The 20,998-nt window shown below is 40.7% G+C and overlaps 1 protein-coding gene across 2 annotated transcripts in view; it reads right to left on the bottom strand.

Moving 5' to 3' along the window:
- SRGAP1 (SLIT-ROBO Rho GTPase activating protein 1) overlaps positions 1 to 20,998 on the bottom strand; it is a 245,843-nt gene that overhangs the window by 92,246 nt on the left and 132,599 nt on the right. For both annotated transcript variants that reach the window (XM_054025469.1, XM_054025478.1), the window contains exon 4: positions 5,729 to 5,791. In XM_054025469.1, the coding sequence (XP_053881444.1) occupies positions 5,729 to 5,791 (63 nt within the window). The remainder of the gene's footprint in view (positions 1 to 5,728; positions 5,792 to 20,998) is intronic.

The following is a 20,998-nucleotide window of genomic DNA, read 5'->3' as shown; positions in this document are numbered from 1 at the left end:
TTTTAAAACAGTGAGGGTAATTAACCACTGGAACAATTCATCAAAGATTCTCCATTGCTAACTACTTTTAAATCCAGATTGGATGTTTTTCTAAAAGCTATGCTCTAGGAATTATTTTTGGGGAAGTCCTATGGCCTGTGTTATACAGGATGCCAGATTAGATGACCACAGTGATCCCTTCTGGCCTGGGAATATATGAAAACTGGTCTCTCCAACTAAACATAAACAGCAGCAAGAGTTGAAAATATATTCCCACCTCATCTAACACACACACACACCCCTTAATGAGGGCAATCCTTCAGGTTCCAGTGCAGCATTCACAATCTATAGAGGTACATACTGACACCATCGAGGCCTCTTTCTTAGGCCCCAGAATTTACCTTTGCAGAACACATTATATCCCCCTTTCTAGTCTCATCAGCAGTGACAGATCTGATATTTAGCTCCAACAGTTTATACACTTGTGAAGAAACTCAGAGTGCTAATTACTAATCTACATTGATTGAGGGAACGGTAGAGAGTGGAGCAGGAGAGAGTGGTGAAGCAGCTGGGCCGGGATGCTGGAAACATGAAAACACTGATTGGCTGGCACAGTAAAAGGAAAGTACATACATAATTAAAAATAGTTGTCACTTTTAATGTACTGAATTTGCAATATTTCACCATGAAGTTTAAATATTTGATTATTTTCTGCAGAATGTTTTGAATCATAATATAAGAACAAGTGCAGAAACCAGTGGGAATTTGAGTCATTTTACTGAAATAAATTAAAATACATAGACCATTTGTCTTGAAATAATACACGTTTGTATGCACAAATCATTTCAATATCATGTACGAGGTACAAGAATATTTCACACAATGGGCCAGATGGCTCCTCCCACAGAAGAAGTCACAAGTAGGGGCTTATGGGAGAGGAAAACTGAAGTTTCCCTTGTGGGATTTTCAACAGATCATTCCTCTGGGGAAGCCCTTCTTGCCCACTGGGGAAAAAAAGGGGACTCAGCACTCAGAATCTATGTATCCCCAAAATCAACATGGTTCTTTGGGTATCCACTGGAGGCCAAGAACATCTGTTCCTGCTGTTTATTACCGCAATCCTGTTTATGACATCATAACACTAATTATGTCACAAATAGAGGGTGACTATGAAAACAGCAGGAACAGATGAAATCCTAAGCAACAAAAATCCTGTTTTCATAGAGACGTCCAAAGTAATGAAAACAGGGAAAGAGAAATAGAGAAAGTAAATCAGCATAATGATCTCTTAAAGATTGTTTTCCATAAAGCATCAGTAGGTTTTTAGTATTCCAGAGAGTGCCTGAATTTTGGAGATATTTCATCTCATTTACATGTTTTTCAGTTCTAAGCTTTGTCATATTGAACACGAAGCAACATCACTTTGTAGTCTCTCTCAAAGGTCAGAGTTTGGGGTTTCATTATAGGCTCAGACTTTCAAATTCTTAAAATGCCCTTGAGCAAAAAGAGCTATTTTTCAAAATTATAAGCCTTTTCTATACTCGATAGGGGGTGACAAATAGCTTGGAGTCTTTTGTGACCTCTCTTCCATTTTTCCTCTTGGGCTAGTTTCTTCTTTCTAAATTGAAATATTCCCATTGACTTTAGATCAGGTCCTCTGAGGGCCATCCTTGAACAGGCTAAAAATGACTTCCCCGGGAAGACGTGCAAGACTTGATTTCCAATGAAGGGTTTTGAAATTGTCTTTTGTTTCTGGCTCCCTCACTAATACAAAAGGCTTAGAGCATCTGGTATAGCACTATTTCCAAAACTACTCCTGAACCAGTTACTCAACAATCTGCACATGAGATCAGGCCTAAGTTTTTAAAGGTTCCCTTTATAAATTTTTGAACAAAAATCAGCAGGGATCCCCATAGAGAAGCCTCAGTCAACAGAACCCATTTATCAAGAAGTTCTGAATGTCCCACAAAACCTTGGGATAAATGAGGTTGTACTGTATAAAGAGTTTGGGCATTCTGGAAGTATGAGTGGCCAGGCTTGCCTGAACTCCTGCTAAAATGTTTGGAGTGGATGGTACTGTCTTGTGTCATTCAAAAGATAACTCTCCTTTGGATGTGGAATAATATTTTGCTTCCAGCCAATGATCTTAAAATAACCAGGTAGAGTATTAAAGTTTTCCAACAAGTAACTTGCAGTTAAAAAAGTTATTTAAGGCTTGCTAGAATTATTATATTAATGATTATTTATTATTCGTATTATCATAGCACCAGGGAACCCCAGTCATGTGCCAGGACCCTATTGTGCTAGGCGCTGTACAAACACAGAACAAAAAGACAGTTGTTGCATCAGAGATCTTACAATCTAAGTATAAAATAAGAGACAACAGATGAACACGGACAGATGGGGGAGTGCAAGGAAACAATGAGACATTATTGTCTAAATAGACAAGACAGATGTAGGGCGAGGGAAGGGTTAGAACACACAAGCAGAGTGAACAGTGTGATGGCAGCAAACATCACATTAGTGCCATGATTTTGATTAGTTTTGTTTTGGGTGGGTTTACTTCGTAGGGGTCAGCTAAACGGAAAGAAAAGGAAAGGCAGGGGGATGCAGGTGATGGGGAGGTGGGACAGGAGTGGAGTGAAGCTGATGTGAGGAGACTGAGGAAAGAGGGGAAGGGTTGGAACAAACAACCAATCACTATGGGACAGAGAAAGGTTTGCCTGGAATGTCTAAAGGAGGATAATTCCCTGCTTTGGTGGCTTCTGGTCCTACCAGCTGGAGTCTTTGTGAAGGGTTAGGTCTTGCAGATGGATACACCTGGGCAAATGCCTGAGGCCACATGGAGCCCGACTGAAATCAATGGGGCTCTGCACAGGTACAGGGATGTGCCCAAGCATATCTATTTACAGGATATGGTCCTTATTGAGAAACTCAACCAATAGAAATCCTAAAACATAATTTATTTACACTGACCATGCCTGTTCCTCAAAGAGGCAGTTACTAGATATTTCAGCTAATAACTAGTTCACTTTTTTTCTCTCTGATGGTCTTTAACCCATCTTTGAGCACAGCAGCTTTTTAAACCTGGAAAGTCATTTAATTTTAATGACCCTTTCTTATAAAATAATCAATTATGCTATAGGTTATAAACCCTTCCTCATACACCATTTTCAGTGGATTAAAAATTTTAATCCTTCTTCTTATTCAGGGAATTCAGAGGTGCATAGGGGTACCTGAATGCCAGTCAGCATTCAAAGATTTTAATTTTAACAACTGTACAAGTGGAAACTGATCACTTCATTAAAAAAAAAAAATGCAAGGAAGAGAACAAACCAAAGGAGAGAGATATCAGTACCTGTCCACCTTTCACCTAATTGAACCAAATTCAACTGCTTCCCTTCACTTTTTTCACACTGAAAAGGTTGCAATAATTTTATGGGTTTTATTTATTGTTCATTACTAGGGCCACATTTTAGTCATGTGTATTTTTAGTAAAAGTCATGGACAGATCACAGGCAGTAAACAAAAATTCACAGTCTGTGACCTATCTATGACTTCAACTATATACCCCTGACTAAATCTTGGGGTGGGGACGGCCCGGGGTGCTCAAAGGGGTTCCTGGGGCGGAGGAGGGGGGCGGGTTGGCAGACTCCCTACCTGGCTCTGTGCCTCCCCGGAAGTGGCGACATCCCACAGCTCAGCTCCTAGGTGGAGACGTGGCAGGCAGTTCTGTGCGCTGCCTCCACCCCAAGTGTCAGCTCCACAGCCAATGGGAACTGCGGCCAATGGGAGCTCTGGAGGGCGGAGTGAGGTTGCCACTACTGGGGAGCCCCCCCGAGGTAAGTGCCACCCACAGCCTGCCTCACCCCATCCCGTGCCCCAACCCCCTTCCCCCTCCCACTTAACTCCTGCTGTATATATAAAAAAACCTGCATTAAAGTCCACTCAATCATACTTCAGTTAATCGCTCAGAAAAACATATTTGGTTACAATTTGCAGGAGATAATGCTGCCCACTTCTTGTTTACAATGTCATCTGAAAGTGAGAACAGGCATTCACATGGCACTATTGTAGCTGGCGTCACAAGATATTTACATGCCAGATGCCCTAAAGATTCATATGTCCCTTCATGCTTCAACCACCGTTCCAGGGGACATATGTCGAAGCTGATGATGGGTTCTGTTCGATAACAATCCAAAGCAGAGTGGACTGACACATGTTCATTTTCATCATCTGAGGCAGATGCCACCAGCAGAAGGTTGATTTTCTTTTTTGGTGGTTTGGGTTCTATAGTTTCCGCATCGGAGTGTTGCTCTTTTAAGACTTCTGAAAATATGCTCCACATCTCGTCCCTCTCACATTTTGGATGGCACTTCAGTTTCTTAAACCTTGGATCGAGTGCTGTAGCTATTTTTAGAAATCTCACATTGGTACCTTCTTTGAATTCTGTCAAATCTGCTGTGAAAGTGTTCTTAAAACGAACATGTGCTGGGTCATCATCCGAGACTGCTATAGCATGAAATATATGGCAGAATGCAGGTAAAACAGAACAGGAGACATACAATTCTCCCCCAAGGAGTTCAGCCATAAATTTAATTAACACATTACTTTTTTAATGAGCGTCATCAGCATGGAAGCACGTCCTCTGGAATGGTGGCCGAAGCATGAAGGGGCATACGAATGTTTAGCATATCTGGCACATAAATACTTTACAATGCCAGCTACAAAAGTGCCATGCAAATGCCTGTTCTCACTTTCAGGTGACACTGTAAATAAGAAGCGGGCAGCATTATCTCCTGTAAATGTAAACAAACTTGTTTGTCTTAGTGATTGGCTGAACAAGAAATAGGACTGAGTGGACTTGTAGGCTCTGAAGCTTTACATTGTTTTATTTTTGAATGCAGTTATGTAACAAAAAAAATCTACATTTGAAAGTTAAACTTTCATGATAAGGAGATTGCACTACAGTGCTTGTGTTAGGTGAATTGAAAAAACTATTTCTTTTGTTTTTTTACAGTGCAAATATTTGTAATTAAAAATGAAGTGAGCACTCTACAGTTTGTATTTTGTGTTGTAATTGAAATCAATATATTTGGAAATGTAGAAAACATCCAAAATATTTAAATAAATGGTATTCTATTATTGTTTAACATTGAGCGATTAATCGCGATTATTTTTTTAATCGCTTGACAGCTCTACTTAAAACAAAACCCATGCTTAAACGTTAACACTGTGACAGAATTCAATATTCATTAGAAGACATGGCATAGTGGTATGACTTCAATGGGACTATTTGATGCTTACAGTGTAAGTGTTTCCAGGATCAATGCTTACAAAAATTATGAATGATTGGGAAATGCTATAATGAGCATGTAAGACAAAACATTTCAGCTGATAAATAAGGTGTGCACTGCACTAAGCATATTTACCTAGTTTAGGAAATGTATAAAGCTCAGCTAAACACATTGAGAGGAAAAACAACTGGTTGGACATTGCCTGGACAAAAATACTGTGCTATTTCTACTGGTGCGAGTTGCCATAAGCGGTGCTGGAACAATTTTTATAGTGGGGGTGCTGCTGATGGAAACCACGTATTTAGTGTTTGTTATTATTACTTTAAGCCAAGGGGTGCAGCACCACTCCTAATTTCAGAACCAATGGTTGCCATCGAAAGGGACACTTACAGTGTGCAGAAATCGATTTGTACAAACAATTCTTGCAACAGAAGCTAACTAAATGTGCTTACCGTATAAAGCTCATTTAGAACTTTCATCAAATCTTCATGAAGCTGGAATGCAATCTCTTTGCTCTGTAATTAAAAAGAAATTATTACAAAGAGGCACTTAAATCTCCACAGAAATTTGCATTCATCATTCATTCATATTTGAAAGCTAGCGCAATAAAGATTGTGAAGATGGCATTTTGACAGAATTCCTGTACACTAAAAATTAATGATTCTATGATATGGAGACAGACAACAGCTGGAGAGAAATTTTCTAATAGGAGATCCAGAAGTGATTTAAGAGTGTGATTCCCATGAAGTATCAGGAAATTAGGTGCCAACACAAAGGCTAAAGTTTAGGATTAATGTTATTATGCTTTTTAAAAATTGTATACTGTTTTACAACTGTTATGATACACAGACATAATAAACCACTTGGAACATAACATTCTAGGATATCCTATCCATTTCTATCACGAGTGTAGCCTTTGTTTCTCAGTACATACAACTATTGCTTTTATCTAAATATTTATGCAAGCAGTAACTGTAGTTTCTCTTTGAAACAGATAACCAACTGCATAATTTTCCACAGAACAGAGAGCTGAAACAGCTTTGTTTAACTTTTCTGCACTGAGTCTTTGCTTTCATTATGACCCATAAAGAAGAAATACTTGGCACTGGTTAGTGAAGAAAGCAAGTATGTCAAAACAGGAGAGTTTAATTGGAGCCTCATTCAAATAGATTCCTTTGTTATTTGTCCATGTAACAGTTCAGTGAGACGAAAATTGTGGCAACTGTGCAAGAGTTGCAGGCAATTGTACAGCAGTCTTTGGAAAGCAACTATGTAAAAGATTCATAGATTCTGGCAAGCTGCCTACGTAATATTTTTCCTTTAGTGCCTATCATCATAGCATCTAGCTAAACTACAGTGTGGGATCTCAACACATTTTTGGTTTTTGTGAGTAAACTGATAACCACCACTTAGCCTAAAAGTCAAATGAAAACTAATCTCATAATAGATTGAGATTTTTAGCTGTGAAAAGCACTATATGCTTATATGTAAGATGAAGGAAAATCACCTGCGGCATATCAACTCACATCCAGAGCTACTGACGTACTTAAATATCAGTGAAACACTTGTAGGAATAACTGTACTTGAACACACATTTTATACTACACCCAAATTCCCCAAAGAGCCAGAGGATACATGCCATCAAGTACACTTTCCAAGAAAATGAAATAAACAAAATTTCTGGAACAAACATTTTTCATTTGCTTCCCCTCCCCGCGCCATCCCCATGTTTTAAAGCTATGTCACGCCTATATCATCATTTTTCAATTTTTATTAGAAGCCTTAAAGGCAAGATGATTTTTGATAATTTTCTGGGAGCCTGAAAGATGGAAAAGGGTTAGCAAGATTCATGTTGCGTAACAGACAATCAGTTTTGGTAACTAAGGCATAACAGAATCCAGTTCCACATCTAGATAGCAGTTTTAAAGCTCTGTTATACAGATACACCATAATCTCTCTCATTCTTTATGCTTTTGAAAGTTTGGCATATTTTAATGCCAAATCTCTCCTTCAAGTAGGTTCTTCCATTTGAAAGTCTAGCAAACAAGGCTTGCTACTTCAATGTCTTTGCAAAATCCAGACTAATGCATTTTATGTTATAACTAAAGAGCAAGTACTACAAGCTACAGAGTTTATAGTACACCACGTAAAGATACATGATGTATTGCAACATATTGTAAATCATTGGTCTGAAACACAGTAAAAGCTTTCTAAAAAATTCTAAACAACTTTCATTGCTTTATTTGGCACATTACCGCTAAAAGTTAACAATCCTGCTTTATAGTAGCCCAGAGTGATTCTGATGGAGCTTACCCATCACTTCACAGAACTCGGACCTGTTTTCCTTCAGGTAACCTTTCATATGGAACTAAATATGATCAGCCTGTGTTAAAAATATTTTTTACAGACCAAGGTATTTAAACAACATGGTACTAGCCAGACTATAAAGCAGGACTTGAGGTTGGAAACAAATCCATGGAGAAACCCTGAGGTGAGATCAGTCCCCAACCCCCACTCAACATATCCATATTTTTCAGTCACCATTACTGCCTGAATACCAAACTTAACAAATCAAAACCCAAAGTAATGTTGATTCTAAAGCAGCGTTTCCTAATCTGGCAGGCAAGTGTCCAGACTAGTTTCGGGTGTGTGTTGAAGGGGGGGAAGGGGCAAAGAGAAAGCAACCCAATACAACGTGCCCACTGCAAACACTGTTGCATTTAAAGTATCTGGTAGCTCTTTGAAAACTATGTGCCTTTCCTACTGGTCTTCTGTTGGGCCTTAAAGCAACTAGCCATGGGATATGCTCCTGTGTCAGGAAGCAGCTCCCTGGCTCAAACTTCTCCTCTGCTCCTGCGGTTCTCAGCACAGCCACAAATTCACAAGTAGCTCAGCTCCATAGAACTACCAATGACCACCCCTGGCATGCCCCTCTCTTCTCTCCCAAGCAGCACATAGATTTTGGGTGAATGGGGCTCAGGGGTGGGTAGAGGGAAGTCCACTGTAGAGATGGAGCTTTAAAAGTTGCAAGCTAAAATTATAAAATAGAAAGTAAAAAGGAGAAACAAAACAAAAAACACCAAGAGGAGCAGGAAAAGAACAGACTGAGGACAGCAGAGAGACAGAGAATGGCGAGAAGAAAGGACATGGAGTAGCAATTGTGAAGGGTAATGGCTAGAGGGGGATACAGAATATGGTAACCATTCCACCAGTTCATCACAAGAGGGAACCCAGCAGACAGAGGTTGGAAACTGCTCAAAGCAGAGTGAACCTTGTAATGGCACTGATGTGCAGTTTATTTCTGACTTAGCCGTTGTAATTGTGTGTGGGGGACGAGAAGGGAGAAATAAGGGAAGGGATTTTGTTAACCCCTAGCTCCTAGCAGTCCAATGGACTAACTCTCAAGAACTAATGCATTTTGCATTAGTATTTAACATCCAGAAAAACTGGCTCCAGGGGCTAGTAACAAGGCTTTTAGTGTGTAATATATAGTGTGTGTGCGCCTCAGATGTGCAGTGCATTTCTTTTCAGTTATTAACAGCTCCCGCCTCATTTTCAGTGATGCTACTTATTCTCCTCTCCTGCAGTACTTTCGTGTGCTTTAATGTTACCTTCCTCTGGGAGTTTATCCTCAGCAAAGCCAAATTACAGTATGCAAGATACAGCACACCTTTTCCTGGAGCTAAGTCAGTATCTCTTACCAGTCTCTCAAGATCCTAAAAACAAGCTTTGAGAAGCCTTGGTCTTCGCTCTTGCCTCAAGAAATTTACTGAGGCGTAACCCTCATTGTGCTTAAAATTTTCAAGATATAACGGATCCAACAACTGTAGAGAAAAGCAAAGATCACGGTCCTTAATACAACCTCATAAGAATGGATTAAATAGTGATCTTCTTGTGTTAAATTATAAACACATCTTTTACTAAACCAATTAAAGTCATACCTAATCCAGTTTCAAAGTATACTGATTGTCTTCAAATGGTGTTAATCTATGTCACAATAAATGTAACCCCCCCCATATATTTATTGTTCCTAATTTAATTGGTACAGTAAATATCAATGTATCCAGAAAATGTACAAATTAGTGCCCTGCACCTGTAAATCAATGGGACTACTCATATGCTTCTAGTTAAACACAGGCATACACATATGCAAGAGGGGGGCCTAATATAAAACCTATTGTGTACTACTTGACATGGGGGAGGCGGCAATTGTTTTTGGGGAAACAAAGGCTAATACCTAATGTTTAAAACTGCAAGAGAAAAAAACGATTGCCAACAAATTTTGAAACCCAAACAATACATGTTTTGCTCTCTCTAATGACAGTTGCATCAAACACTAAACAGCACTGGCATATACGCATAATGATAGCATATCAAGATTTCATTAGATTTATTGTTTGCGTTTCATACACCTAACATTTTACTACACACTAATGGCCGGCTCCCACTGACTCAGCGCAAGTATTTCCAGCAGTTTCAACTGGAGCAGTACTGAACCCAAAATTATTATTTGACTGGTTTTCATTTCAATTTTATAGTTGATTATGCTGAATTTTTCCTGGAATGCTGTAACATCTATGTTTGGGACATGTTATTTTACCATCAGTTACAGCATTCAGTAACACTGTTCATGGAATATTTCTCTTAAATGATTTGGTTTGTTACTCTCAGAAAAGGTCATATATAAGCCATCTTAAAAATACACCACCAGCTGTAGTGACTCACTATAGACAGATAGCTAAACCAGGGTAAAATTGGCCCAGATCTACCAGTTTGAGTGATTAATCGCTTATCTAGCCTTTAATTGTTAAATGTAATTCCTTTAAATCTTAATGAGAAGAAAATGATGCAGAGATTCTCTATATATCCTGTGTTTTTATAATTTTCAACTAGAGCTGGCAGGTAGTCATATTTCTGGTTAATTACAAGATTATGGAACTTAAATATTTATTGTGCTTCACTTCCCAACCTCTTTTACTGTAAACACTGGAGATATGTTCGTCTCAGCTCATTATGGTTTCTGTCCAAAGAAATTAAGTTTTTATAAATTATAAATACACAAATCTGGTTAAAGTTTTTGTGTATATGTATTAATGCAGTTGCTTATTAACACAGCAACAGTCAGTATCATTGTATAAATGTTCTGTGAGATACTCTTCACATTTGTTGGTTTTTGTTATTCCTTTATTGTTCAATTGAAGCACATCTGCCCCATCTGCCTGACAAGATCTGCAAGAACACAGCATTTTAATAGGTTTGAGCTCTGCTGTTTGAGGTTCTGTCTTATGGTGGTGTTCATTTTGCACAACAAATTGCAATCTGTATTGCTTTTATATGCTGGCAACTAAAAGGCAGAAAAGCTTAAGCGCTAAATTGTATGCATGCAGACTGCCCTAGGGCAAGGAACTCTGGGCTACCAGAGTTCATTGCTCTGGGGCAGCCCAACCATGTGGACTGTCCTGGGACTAGGGACCCAGCTGTCTTCCTGTGCTGTCAGACTCCTGTAGCTTGGTGAGCCAGCTGGCCCAGGAAGCTGGGGGTCTCTGGCCTCAGGACAGTCCACATAGCAGGGCTGCCATGGAGCTGCAGACCCCAACCGCCCTCGCAGTTGCTGACTAAAGTTGATTCTTATCAGTCTCAGCCAGCAGCTGTCGGGTCCAAGGGAGCATACTTCCTTTCGGAAACACCATGTGACAATGTTTCCCAAACATCTTTTTTTAAATTTCCAGTTCATGGGAAATTTTTGTAAAATTGGTTGGTTTTGTTCCAAATCAGAACGCAAATTTCACCATACTGAAATTTCCCATGAATCAGAAAACCCAAGTTTCAGCGAGCTCTCCACCTAATTCCAATGTTTTTCCTATTTTACAAAATGGTGATACAATTAGTTCAGGATTCATCCAGTACACCGAACCTCAATTATGAATTAGTGGCAGCCAACTTTATAAAGGACACCCTCACTTCCATATGCAGGCAGACTGTAGGAAAATGGCAGCCATCTTGCTGCCTTCAGACCTGTTCCCATTTTCAACCCCTTTTCAACCAGTCAAATTCTGGGACCCTGGGGATGTGCCAGTTGGAAGTAGAAATTGATGGAGTCTGGTATTTTCTTTTATGCAATCTTGTTTATTTACAAAATGTACAGAGTCCTGCTTCTCCAAATGCACGAGAAATCAATAACAAAGGGATTAATTTGTTAGCTTAGAGCCCCAAGCGTGTTCATCCAATAAACTTGGAAGTTCTCTCTTTTTCCATGGTCACACTGTACTCAAGCTGTGCTTGGCTTTTTTTTTTGCTATTCACTCTTGCCCTGCCCCTCTAGAGGAACTGTCTGTTCTCAGTTTGTGTGTGTTCTCCCATCTACCTCTCCTCCCACACTTGGTCACTGTATCCAGTGGAACCCTCCACCCACCTGGTGCTAGTTTCTGGGCAGATTCCATTAGGACTTGTTTTAGGTGTGCCCCCTCTAAGTATTTTCTTCAACTATCTTCAGTGAAGGGCATGTTCACACATCAGGGTGAATACAGTTTTAGTTCAATCCATAACAGGTTTTCACCCAGCTCATAACAGACCCATTGACAGTAAAAAGAAGACAGTGGCCATTTTGAAGAAGGTAAAATTCAGGAGTTGGCAGTCTTTCAACACGTTTTCATGAGACAGGTAAACAACACCTCCCAAAATTATTAGAGTCATGATCAAACACTGAGAGTTGGAAATACTGAATTAGATTAAACTACCCCAATTTTGAACCTGAAAACCTACACAGGAAAAAAAAAGGAGATCAGTTTCATAATCAGGACTTACTACTTTTGGAACAGGATGTCTCCTCCCCCACAAATAAGTCCCCTCCCCATAGAAATGTGCAAATAAGTTTACTGATGCTTGATCATCCCTTGACTTTACAAGTATCATTTCCAGAGTTTCCTCTTGAAATATTTCCTTATGTTGTATTTGTCAGGCATTTTGGGTCTTGAGGCTTTTTAAAGAGGTCTCCTGAATTTCCCATCCCTTCTTCCTTCTGAGAAAGAACTAATTACAGAAAAAAAATTGCTGCTTTTGACCTCACTGTTGAGAAAAAGTGGCAGAAACATACAAGATGATACCAGACAAAAAGGAGATAATCTGCAGTGGAATCAGTTCCTGGAAATAACAGTCTGAGAAAAAAATGATGTCAGTGTGCCTGGAAGATGCTGCACTTCCCATAATACACATTATAGGACACAATTATTCTAGTAACCATTACTGTTTCGTCTAAGGGGGAAGCTGCAGCAGAATCTCCACTAATAAATTAAGGCTATGTGTATACTTAAAATGCTACAGTGGCACAGCTGTGGCCCTATAGCACCATATTTCCAGTAGAGACAGGAAAGTGTCAGTACCATTGTACGAGGCACTGGTGAGACCTCATCTGGAATAGTTTGTGTGCAATTCTGGTCTCCCCTGCTTAAGAAAGATGAATTCAAACAGGAAGAGGTGCAGAGAAGGGCTACTAGAATGATCTGAGGAATGGAAAACTTACCTTATGAAAGAAGACAAAGAGGTTGGCTTGTTAGGCCTAACAAAAGAAGACTTAAGAGAGATATGATTGCTCTCTCTAAATACATCAGAGGAATAAATACAAGGGGGAGAGAGGAGTTAGTTAAGCTAAGCACCAATGTGGACCCAAGAACAAATGGATATAAATTGGCCATCAACAAGTTTAGGCTTGAAATTAGGCGAAGATTTCTAACCATCAGAGGTGTGAAGTTCTGGAACAGTCTTCCAAGGGAAGCAGTGGGGGCAAAAATCTAACTGGTTTCAAGACTGAGCTTGATAAGTTTTTGGAAGGGATGGTATGATGGGACTGCCTACAATGGCATATGGCCAATCGGCGAATGCCAGTTGCAAAAATCCCCAACGACTCGACACAGGCCATTAGAAGGGGCAGGCTCTGAGTTACTACAGAGAATTCTCTCTCAGGTATCTGCCTGGTGGGTGTTGCCCACATGCTCAGGGTCTAGCTGATTGCCATATTTGAGGTTGGGAAGGAATTTTCCCCTGGGTCAGATTGGCAGAGACTCTGGGGAGTTTTCACCTTCCTCTGCAGCATGGGGCATGGGTCACTTGTAGGTTTAAACTAGTGTAAATGGTGAATTCTCTGTAACGTGAAGTCTTTAAATCATGATTTGAGGACTTCGGTAACTCAGCCAGAAGTTCGGGATCTATTTCAGGAGTGGGTGGATGGCCTGCAATGTGTAGAAGGTCAGACTAGATGATCACGATGATCCCTTCTGACCTTAAAGTCTAGGAGCACTTCAGTGTAGATATTCACTACAGCAATAGAAGGGGTTCTCCCATTGCTATAGGTAATCCATCTCCCTGAGAGGCATTAGTTAGGTCAAGAAGAATTCTTCTTTTAACCTAGTGCTGTCTACACCGGGGGTTAAGCCAGCCTAACTACGTCTCTCAGAGATGTAGCTATAGCAATGTAACTTTTCAGTGTATGCCAGCCCTAAGACTGAATAAGGAAGGTGGCAAACCTCTGTGGAGAAGGTTTAATTTAAATGTTCCTGTGTATTAAATCTGGATATAGGATAAGCAGGGCTCTCTGGGACCAGGGCTTCTAACATTAAAGGCCTGAGTTCTTATCTCTTGTTATGGATGGATTCTTCTCTCCTGTTGCTTCAACAGATCAGTGTTCAGCTAGTATTGACTTGATTTCTAGGTGTATTTGTTTTTATAGCTTCTCATATGGCACCTCCACATTAGTACACTTCAGGTAGAATGCCATTGCGGCCTGGAGACTTGCCCATGGACAGCTGCTTGATGTCTCTTGTTATGAAAGAGGAATATAAAGCCTAAGCAATCAAGGAAAGACCTCCAGGACGTGACATTCTCTGCTGAAAAAACAGTTCTGTTGCTTTTACAAGGACCATTTGTTCAAGTTCAAACACAGGCTGTCTCCATATGATCCTGAATAGTACTGTTTATCATCTCATTACACCAAACAAATATGCAACATACCATAAGCTATGTACACAACTGAACATTTCCAAGCCAAATATATTGGTTAAAGCTCCTCAGGAGTTTTCCATCTTTTACTTCTCTTGATTTGTTTCTTTCTGTTCTCTAGGACTGTCCTAATTTTCCTCTTGACAAAGAAGCGAGGCTCATGGGCCCAAAGACTTGAAGTAATATGCTCTTGTAACTTTGGGCACAAAATGCTATAACTGGGTATCTCTATAGCATTTAAACTGAAAGATTATAATGAATAAGGTAAAACCTCCTGGAGCTTTCTATGATCTAAAAGGACATTACAATCATGTAACTGCCTGATATTGCTGCTGAAAAAATGAATAAACGTCAGTGTACCTTAAGTACTAATCGGAGCCTACCTGTATGAACTTCTGCTTAGAAACAAGACACACAAACCAACGGCTGCAGCCTAGACAGAGAAGGCTTTGAAATCAAGGAGCCAGACCAAGGCCCAGAGACAGATTAATCTAATTATTCCAGCTCTCTTTTTCTATAGGTTTTTTTATGTTTGTCAGTGTCACAGAATTAATTGTGCAACTGTGGTAAAAGCATGAATAAAAGGAGGACTTATTTTAATTAAATTGGGAAGAGATTACATGCTTATTTTCAGTCTCCCTTACCAAATAAACACATCTAAGAACTTAACAGAAAAATAAGATGCATTAAGAGTAAACTAAAAGCCACTGTATAATACAAAAACAATGAGGAGTCCAATGGCACCTTAAAGACTAACAGATTTATTTGGGCAAAAGCTTTCATGGGTAAAAAACCCACTTCTTCAGATACCCAGAAGTCACCTACTACAGGACAGGCCCAACAAGGAAAACAACAGAACACCACTGGCCATCACATACAGCCTCCAGCTAAAACCTCTCCAGCACATCATCAACAATCTACAACCTATCCTGGAAAATGATCCCTCGCTCTCACAGACCTTGGGAGGCAGGCCAGTCCTCGCTTACAGACAGCCCCCCAACCTGAAGTAGATACTCACTAGCAAGTACACACCATACCACAGAAACACTAACCCAGGAACCAATCCCTGTAACAAACCTCATTGCCTACTCTGTCCCCATATCTACTCTAGCGACACCATCAGAGGACCCAACCACATCAGCCACACCATCAGGGACTCAGTCACCCGCACATCTACCAATGTGATATATGCCATCATGTGCCAGCAATGCCCCTCTGCCATGTACATTGGCCAAACCGGACAGTCTCTACATAAAAGAATAAATGGACACAAATTGGACATCAGGAATAACAACATACAAAAGCCAGTAGGAGAACACTTCAGACTCTCTGGACATTCTATAACAGATTTAAAAGTACTTGAACAAAAAAAAAATCCAAAAAACAGACTTCAAAGAGAAACTGCAGAACTAAAATTCATTTGCAAATTCAACACCATAAATATGGGCTTGAATAGGGACTGGGAGTGGCTGGCTCACTACAAAAGCAACTTTTCCTCTCCTGGCATTGACACCTCCTCATCAATTATTGGGAGTGGACTACATCGACCCTGATTGAATTGGCCCTGTCAACACTGGTTCTCCACTTGTTAGGTAACTCCCTTCTCTAAATGTGTCAGTATAATAATGCCTGCATCTGTAATTTTCACTCCATGCATCTGAAGAAGTGGGTTTTTTACCCCCCAAAAGCTTATGCCCAAATAAATCTGTTAGTCTTTAAGGTGCCACCGGACTCCTCGTTGTTTTTGTGGATACAGACTAACACGGCTACTCCCTGATATTTGTATAATACAAGTTATTTAGTGAAAGCATGACCTGTTATCAAGATATATCTTTAGATATGCATTCTAATTGCTGTATTTCCTTGTATTACAAGACAGGCAAGGTGGGTGAGGTAATATCTTTTATTGGACCAACTTCTGTTGGTGAGAGAGACAAACTTTCTAGCCACGCAGAGCTCTTCTTCAAGTCTGGAAAAGGTACTCCAAATTGGTCCAATAAAAGACATTACTTCACTCACCTTATCTCTCTATCTATCTAATATCCTGGGACCGACATGACTACAACTACATGACATACTTTTATTGTAAGTAAGAAGTGCCTCCTATCCAGGGAAGACTTGTGGTTTATATTGCAGAACAAAAAGTCTGTCCCACAGATATTGATTGATATCCGCTATTTCATTTTGGAACTATTGTGTTCATCTTCTGGTGTTCTTTCTATTAAACACACACACTTACGTTATATAAGTATCAAACTACTAGGGAAGACTAAGGACACATCAAAAGATTAATAAATGAAGAATTTCTGAGCAAACAAGAAAAACTGTAGTTCAATATGGAGTTTACTTGTGGCTGCAGGGAGAACAGCATAACAAAGATAGGGCGGTTGTTTTGCTTGAGAGGTAGTGAAGAGAGGCAGGAAAGCCCAGTGAGTATGGTGAATCAGCATAATTTTCTAGAATAGTCAAAGTATCTTTAAAACTAGGTCAGGGTTAATGATTTATGGACCATCCAAAAATACACCCTGACTCCAGAGGGATATTTCAATTATACAATAAAATGAATGCTTTATAATACTCACTCCCCCTGCCATTTTTTGTCATCCTCAAAATTGCAACATAGAAGCTGATGATAGGATGCTTAAATAATCAAGGTGATTGCTACAAGCCAGCAGTAACCTTTTCAGCAAAAACTACTGCTTACGTAGACTTGATTCACAGGCAGTTAATTTAATTTTTAGACACAGCAAGTAAACACTAAAATCTTCAAATTATTTAGCAGCAGAACTTGTCTGTAAATGTTTCTGAAAAAGAAAAATATTAAATGATAAAGGAGAGGTCTGCACTATAATTTTTGCTCCTGTGGCAACGTCAATTAGGGGTGTGATTTTTGGCAACATTTCTATGCTCGCAAAAGCCCTAGTATAGATGCAATTATATTGGCAGGTATAAGCTGTGTTTGCTCTAAAAGGGTTTTAGTGTAGATTAGGCTCCAGTATTAGCTTCAGATATCAATATTTATGAAAAGCTCAGAAATTTCCTCTTATGAAATTTCAGTCTTAATTCTTTAAATTCATCCACCTGTGTATGTTACAATGGGCCCAGTACTGAAACCCTTCTACTTATGGCATTCCCATTGAAGTCAATGAGAGGTAAGCATATATATTATTTGCTGGAATGGATTAAAAATGCTTTTCTGATTAGTTGTTCAACAGCTGTATATCTTCCATATTAGCAAAAATAGTGGTTTGTGTACAACACATTCATGCATCTGACAGAACATTCTGTCATCAAGATATTGGAAGAGTGAGAAAGCAATTAATTTTAGTTTAGTTTTATTTCTACCACAGGTTTTATTGCACATCATCATATTACATGAATTTGTTTTCACCCCCTTTCCTCCTCATTCTTCTTCTACATTCTCTAAGTAGCTCTTGGGTCCAGCTGCATCCATCCCCATTTACAGCCTCTGTTTGTCCAGTGGAACAGGAACTTTCAGGAGTGTGTCAAATGAGAGCCTCTTCTGGAACCAGAAATCATGCATCCTGAATGCCAGTAGGAAACACCATCATTCAATCAGTGACTGTATATCTTGAACCTTAATTCTTTGGAACTCAGTTTTGTAATACCCAGGATCAATGCCTACAGAATCACACAGGGACTGATGATCATGCATTTACATTCTGTTTTATTGTAGAACACACTACTGATGATGGCTAAAGACTCCACTCACAAACATCAAACTGAGGCTGCCTTACTGTCCCTTATCCAAAGAGGAAGCTGCACTATGTATTTATCATGAAGCTATTAATCTTTTAAACAAAATACCTGTAAAACTTTTACAAAGAAGTTTCACTGAAATCCCAATAACTATGTAATTAAACAAAAATTCAATATGGGGGAGGGAGTCTTCTATGGGAAACATAGCACATGGCTACTTCCCTATCTCCAGGCATCACCTTTGTGACAAACTGAATCAGAGACGCTCTCACGGCAGAGAAGAAACGGTTACTTACTGTAATTGGAGTTCTTTGAGATGAGATGTGATACAGACGTGTATTCCATTTAGGCGTGTGCAGCCCAGAACATCAGAGCTGGAGAATTTTGCCTAGCCATACCCACAGAGGGGCAGCATTCACGCCTCATGGCAGTAGCCCCTCCCCTGCCTATTTGAGATGGCACCATCCCAATCCCCCTCAGTTCCTTCACACCGAATGCCCAGAGACTAGACTCCAATCCTGTTTCTTCTTCTTCGAGTAGATGCAGCGTGTATTCCACTTAGATGTCTCACAAGCAGCATCCCCCCAGGAAGCGGGGCTCGGAATCTACCTAAGCAAGGACTGTAGGACTGCCCTGCCAAAACTTGCATCCGCTTGGAAGATGAGTTAATGGTATAATGGTCCATAAATGTATGGATGGATGACCACACAGCAGCCCTGCAAATGTCACTGAGGAATGCTATTGATGTTACTTGCACTCCCGTAGAACAAGCTTGCACTTACTAAGGAGGTGTAGCCAAAGCTATTTCATATGCAGTCTTAATACAGGATGTCATCCATTTAAAGATCATCTGTGAAGAGACTGCTTGTCCCTTCATACAATCTGCATATGACGCAAACAGGCCAGGTGAAACACGAAACAGTTTAGTCCTGTCCAGATAGAAGGCTAGACTTGACCTCTAGTGTCATCTAGTGTCTGAAGACGCTGCTCTTCCAAAAATTAACGTGGCTTAGAAAAGAACACAGTTACTGCATGGGTCAAATGAAACTGAGAAACCACTTTAGACAAAAAAATTGGGTGTGGTCATTGTCACTTTGTCCTTGGAGAATTGTGTATAAGGAGGTCTGCCATCAGAGCCTGCAACTCACAGACTCTCCTTGAGGATGTTATCACTACCAGGAACCCAGTCTTCTGACATAAAAGCAGAAAGGGACACGATGCCAGGGACTCGAACGGAGGTCCCATTAAAGCCGCTAGGACCTTGGTCCCACAGAGGAACCAGCTCTTGGACCAGAGGATGGAGATGAAGAAGCTTTTTAATAATCTTGTTACCATGGCACTGGAAAAGACTGGTATTCCCTGAATAGAGAGATGAAATGCTGATGTCGCTGCCAGTTGTATGTCAATGAGTTATGCGCAAGGCCCAATGATTGAAGGTGCAGCAAATACTGCAAAATGTCCTGAATAGAAGCCAGCGTCGGTTGAATTCCAGGGGCCAACAACCATACTAAAAACCGCTTCCATTTCACTGAATAGGCCATTCAGGTAGAGGGCTTGCTACTGTTGAGTAGGACTTGTTGAACAGCCACCAAACACTGCATTTCCTTCTCATTCAGCCATGATGCAGCCACACTGTGAGATACAGTGAGCTGAGCACGGGATGCAAGGTGCGACTGGAGTCTGTCTGAGTAGGTTGGGATGAAGAGGAAAAGGTATGGGAAGCTGAACTGACAGCACAAGAAAAATCAGAAAACCTGCAAACTTAGACATAGCTGGCCAATTGACAAACTTGTACTTGGACAGCAATGCGTTCTGGTTGTCAATCCGCATCTGCAAGGAGGAGGTGGTATGAATCTTCCTACCCATCAGGTCCATTAATTTAGCATCCTTATTCTTGGGAGTGGACATAAATCTGCCCTGCCAAGCTCTATTGTTCACCATGGTTATGACCAAGGAATTTGGGACTGGATGGGAATAAAAACCCACAAATCCCTGCACTGGAACGAGGTAGTGGTTTTCCACGTGCTTTGCTATAGGTGGTACCGAAGCCAGCATACTCCAGAGAATCTTAGCAGGCTCTAGGAGTGCATTGTTAATAGGGAGGGCATCTCTCCAGGGCAGACAATTGTAGGATATTCAACAACGCATGGGTGTTCTCCTCCAGGAACTCTGCTTGAATACCCAAGAAGCAGCCACGCACCACAAAAGGTTCTAGTGCTCCTTGAAATCCTCTGGTACTGAAGGAGAGGAAGAGTAAGTCACCACAGAATTGTTTTGGGATGAAAATGAAGCTGACAGCAGGGGTGCTAAAAAATTCCTGGTACTGAGGAGGTCGAGCCTAGCCTCAGCCCCACTTCCACTGACTGTGTACGGGTAACACTGAGGTATGGTGCCAACAGACCCACAGGTTCAGTGGCCTGCTCAGCCAATGGGGCTATAAATGATGCAGCACTGGCAAAGTCCTGGACCAAGGGAGAGGATGGAACATGAAGGCAGGGGAGGTCCGTTGGCGCAGAAACAGACGATGCTGCAATACCCTTGTTGGCACCAGACTAAATGGAAGACCCAGGGCCGAAACTGGAGTTGATGGTAAGGGTCTGACCTCACTGCCTGGTATCAGGGAATGATTGATGGGACCTACTCCATCCTGCGTGACCGTGCTGATCCATGCTTCTTCTGGAGGAGGCAGATGAATCACCATGGAACCTGGAGAGGCTTTTTCCTCAGCACACTCGACAGGGAATGACTCCTCTGTGTCTTTGGAGAGGCACCAGTTCCAGAGCATGGAACGGCAGCACTCTCAGAACCCGAGGGTGACCTCTGATCTGATGAGGACCTCAGTGCCGAAGCAGGCTGAACAGGCCGGCCTGTTCAAGCAGATGCTGCTTAGACAAAGATCGCTCGCCACCTGAATTCGTTTGGAGAACAATCTGCAAATCCAACACTGCTCCTCGATGTGGGCTTCCCCTAAGCACAGTAAGCACTGTGTGTGTGGGGATCATTGTTGGGGA

The sequence above is a fragment of the Malaclemys terrapin genome, chromosome 1 (assembly GCF_027887155.1).
Source record: "Malaclemys terrapin pileata isolate rMalTer1 chromosome 1, rMalTer1.hap1, whole genome shotgun sequence".
Classification (NCBI taxonomy): domain Eukaryota; kingdom Metazoa; phylum Chordata; order Testudines; family Emydidae; genus Malaclemys; species Malaclemys terrapin.
This window is presented reverse-complemented; position numbering and strand designations above follow the sequence as displayed.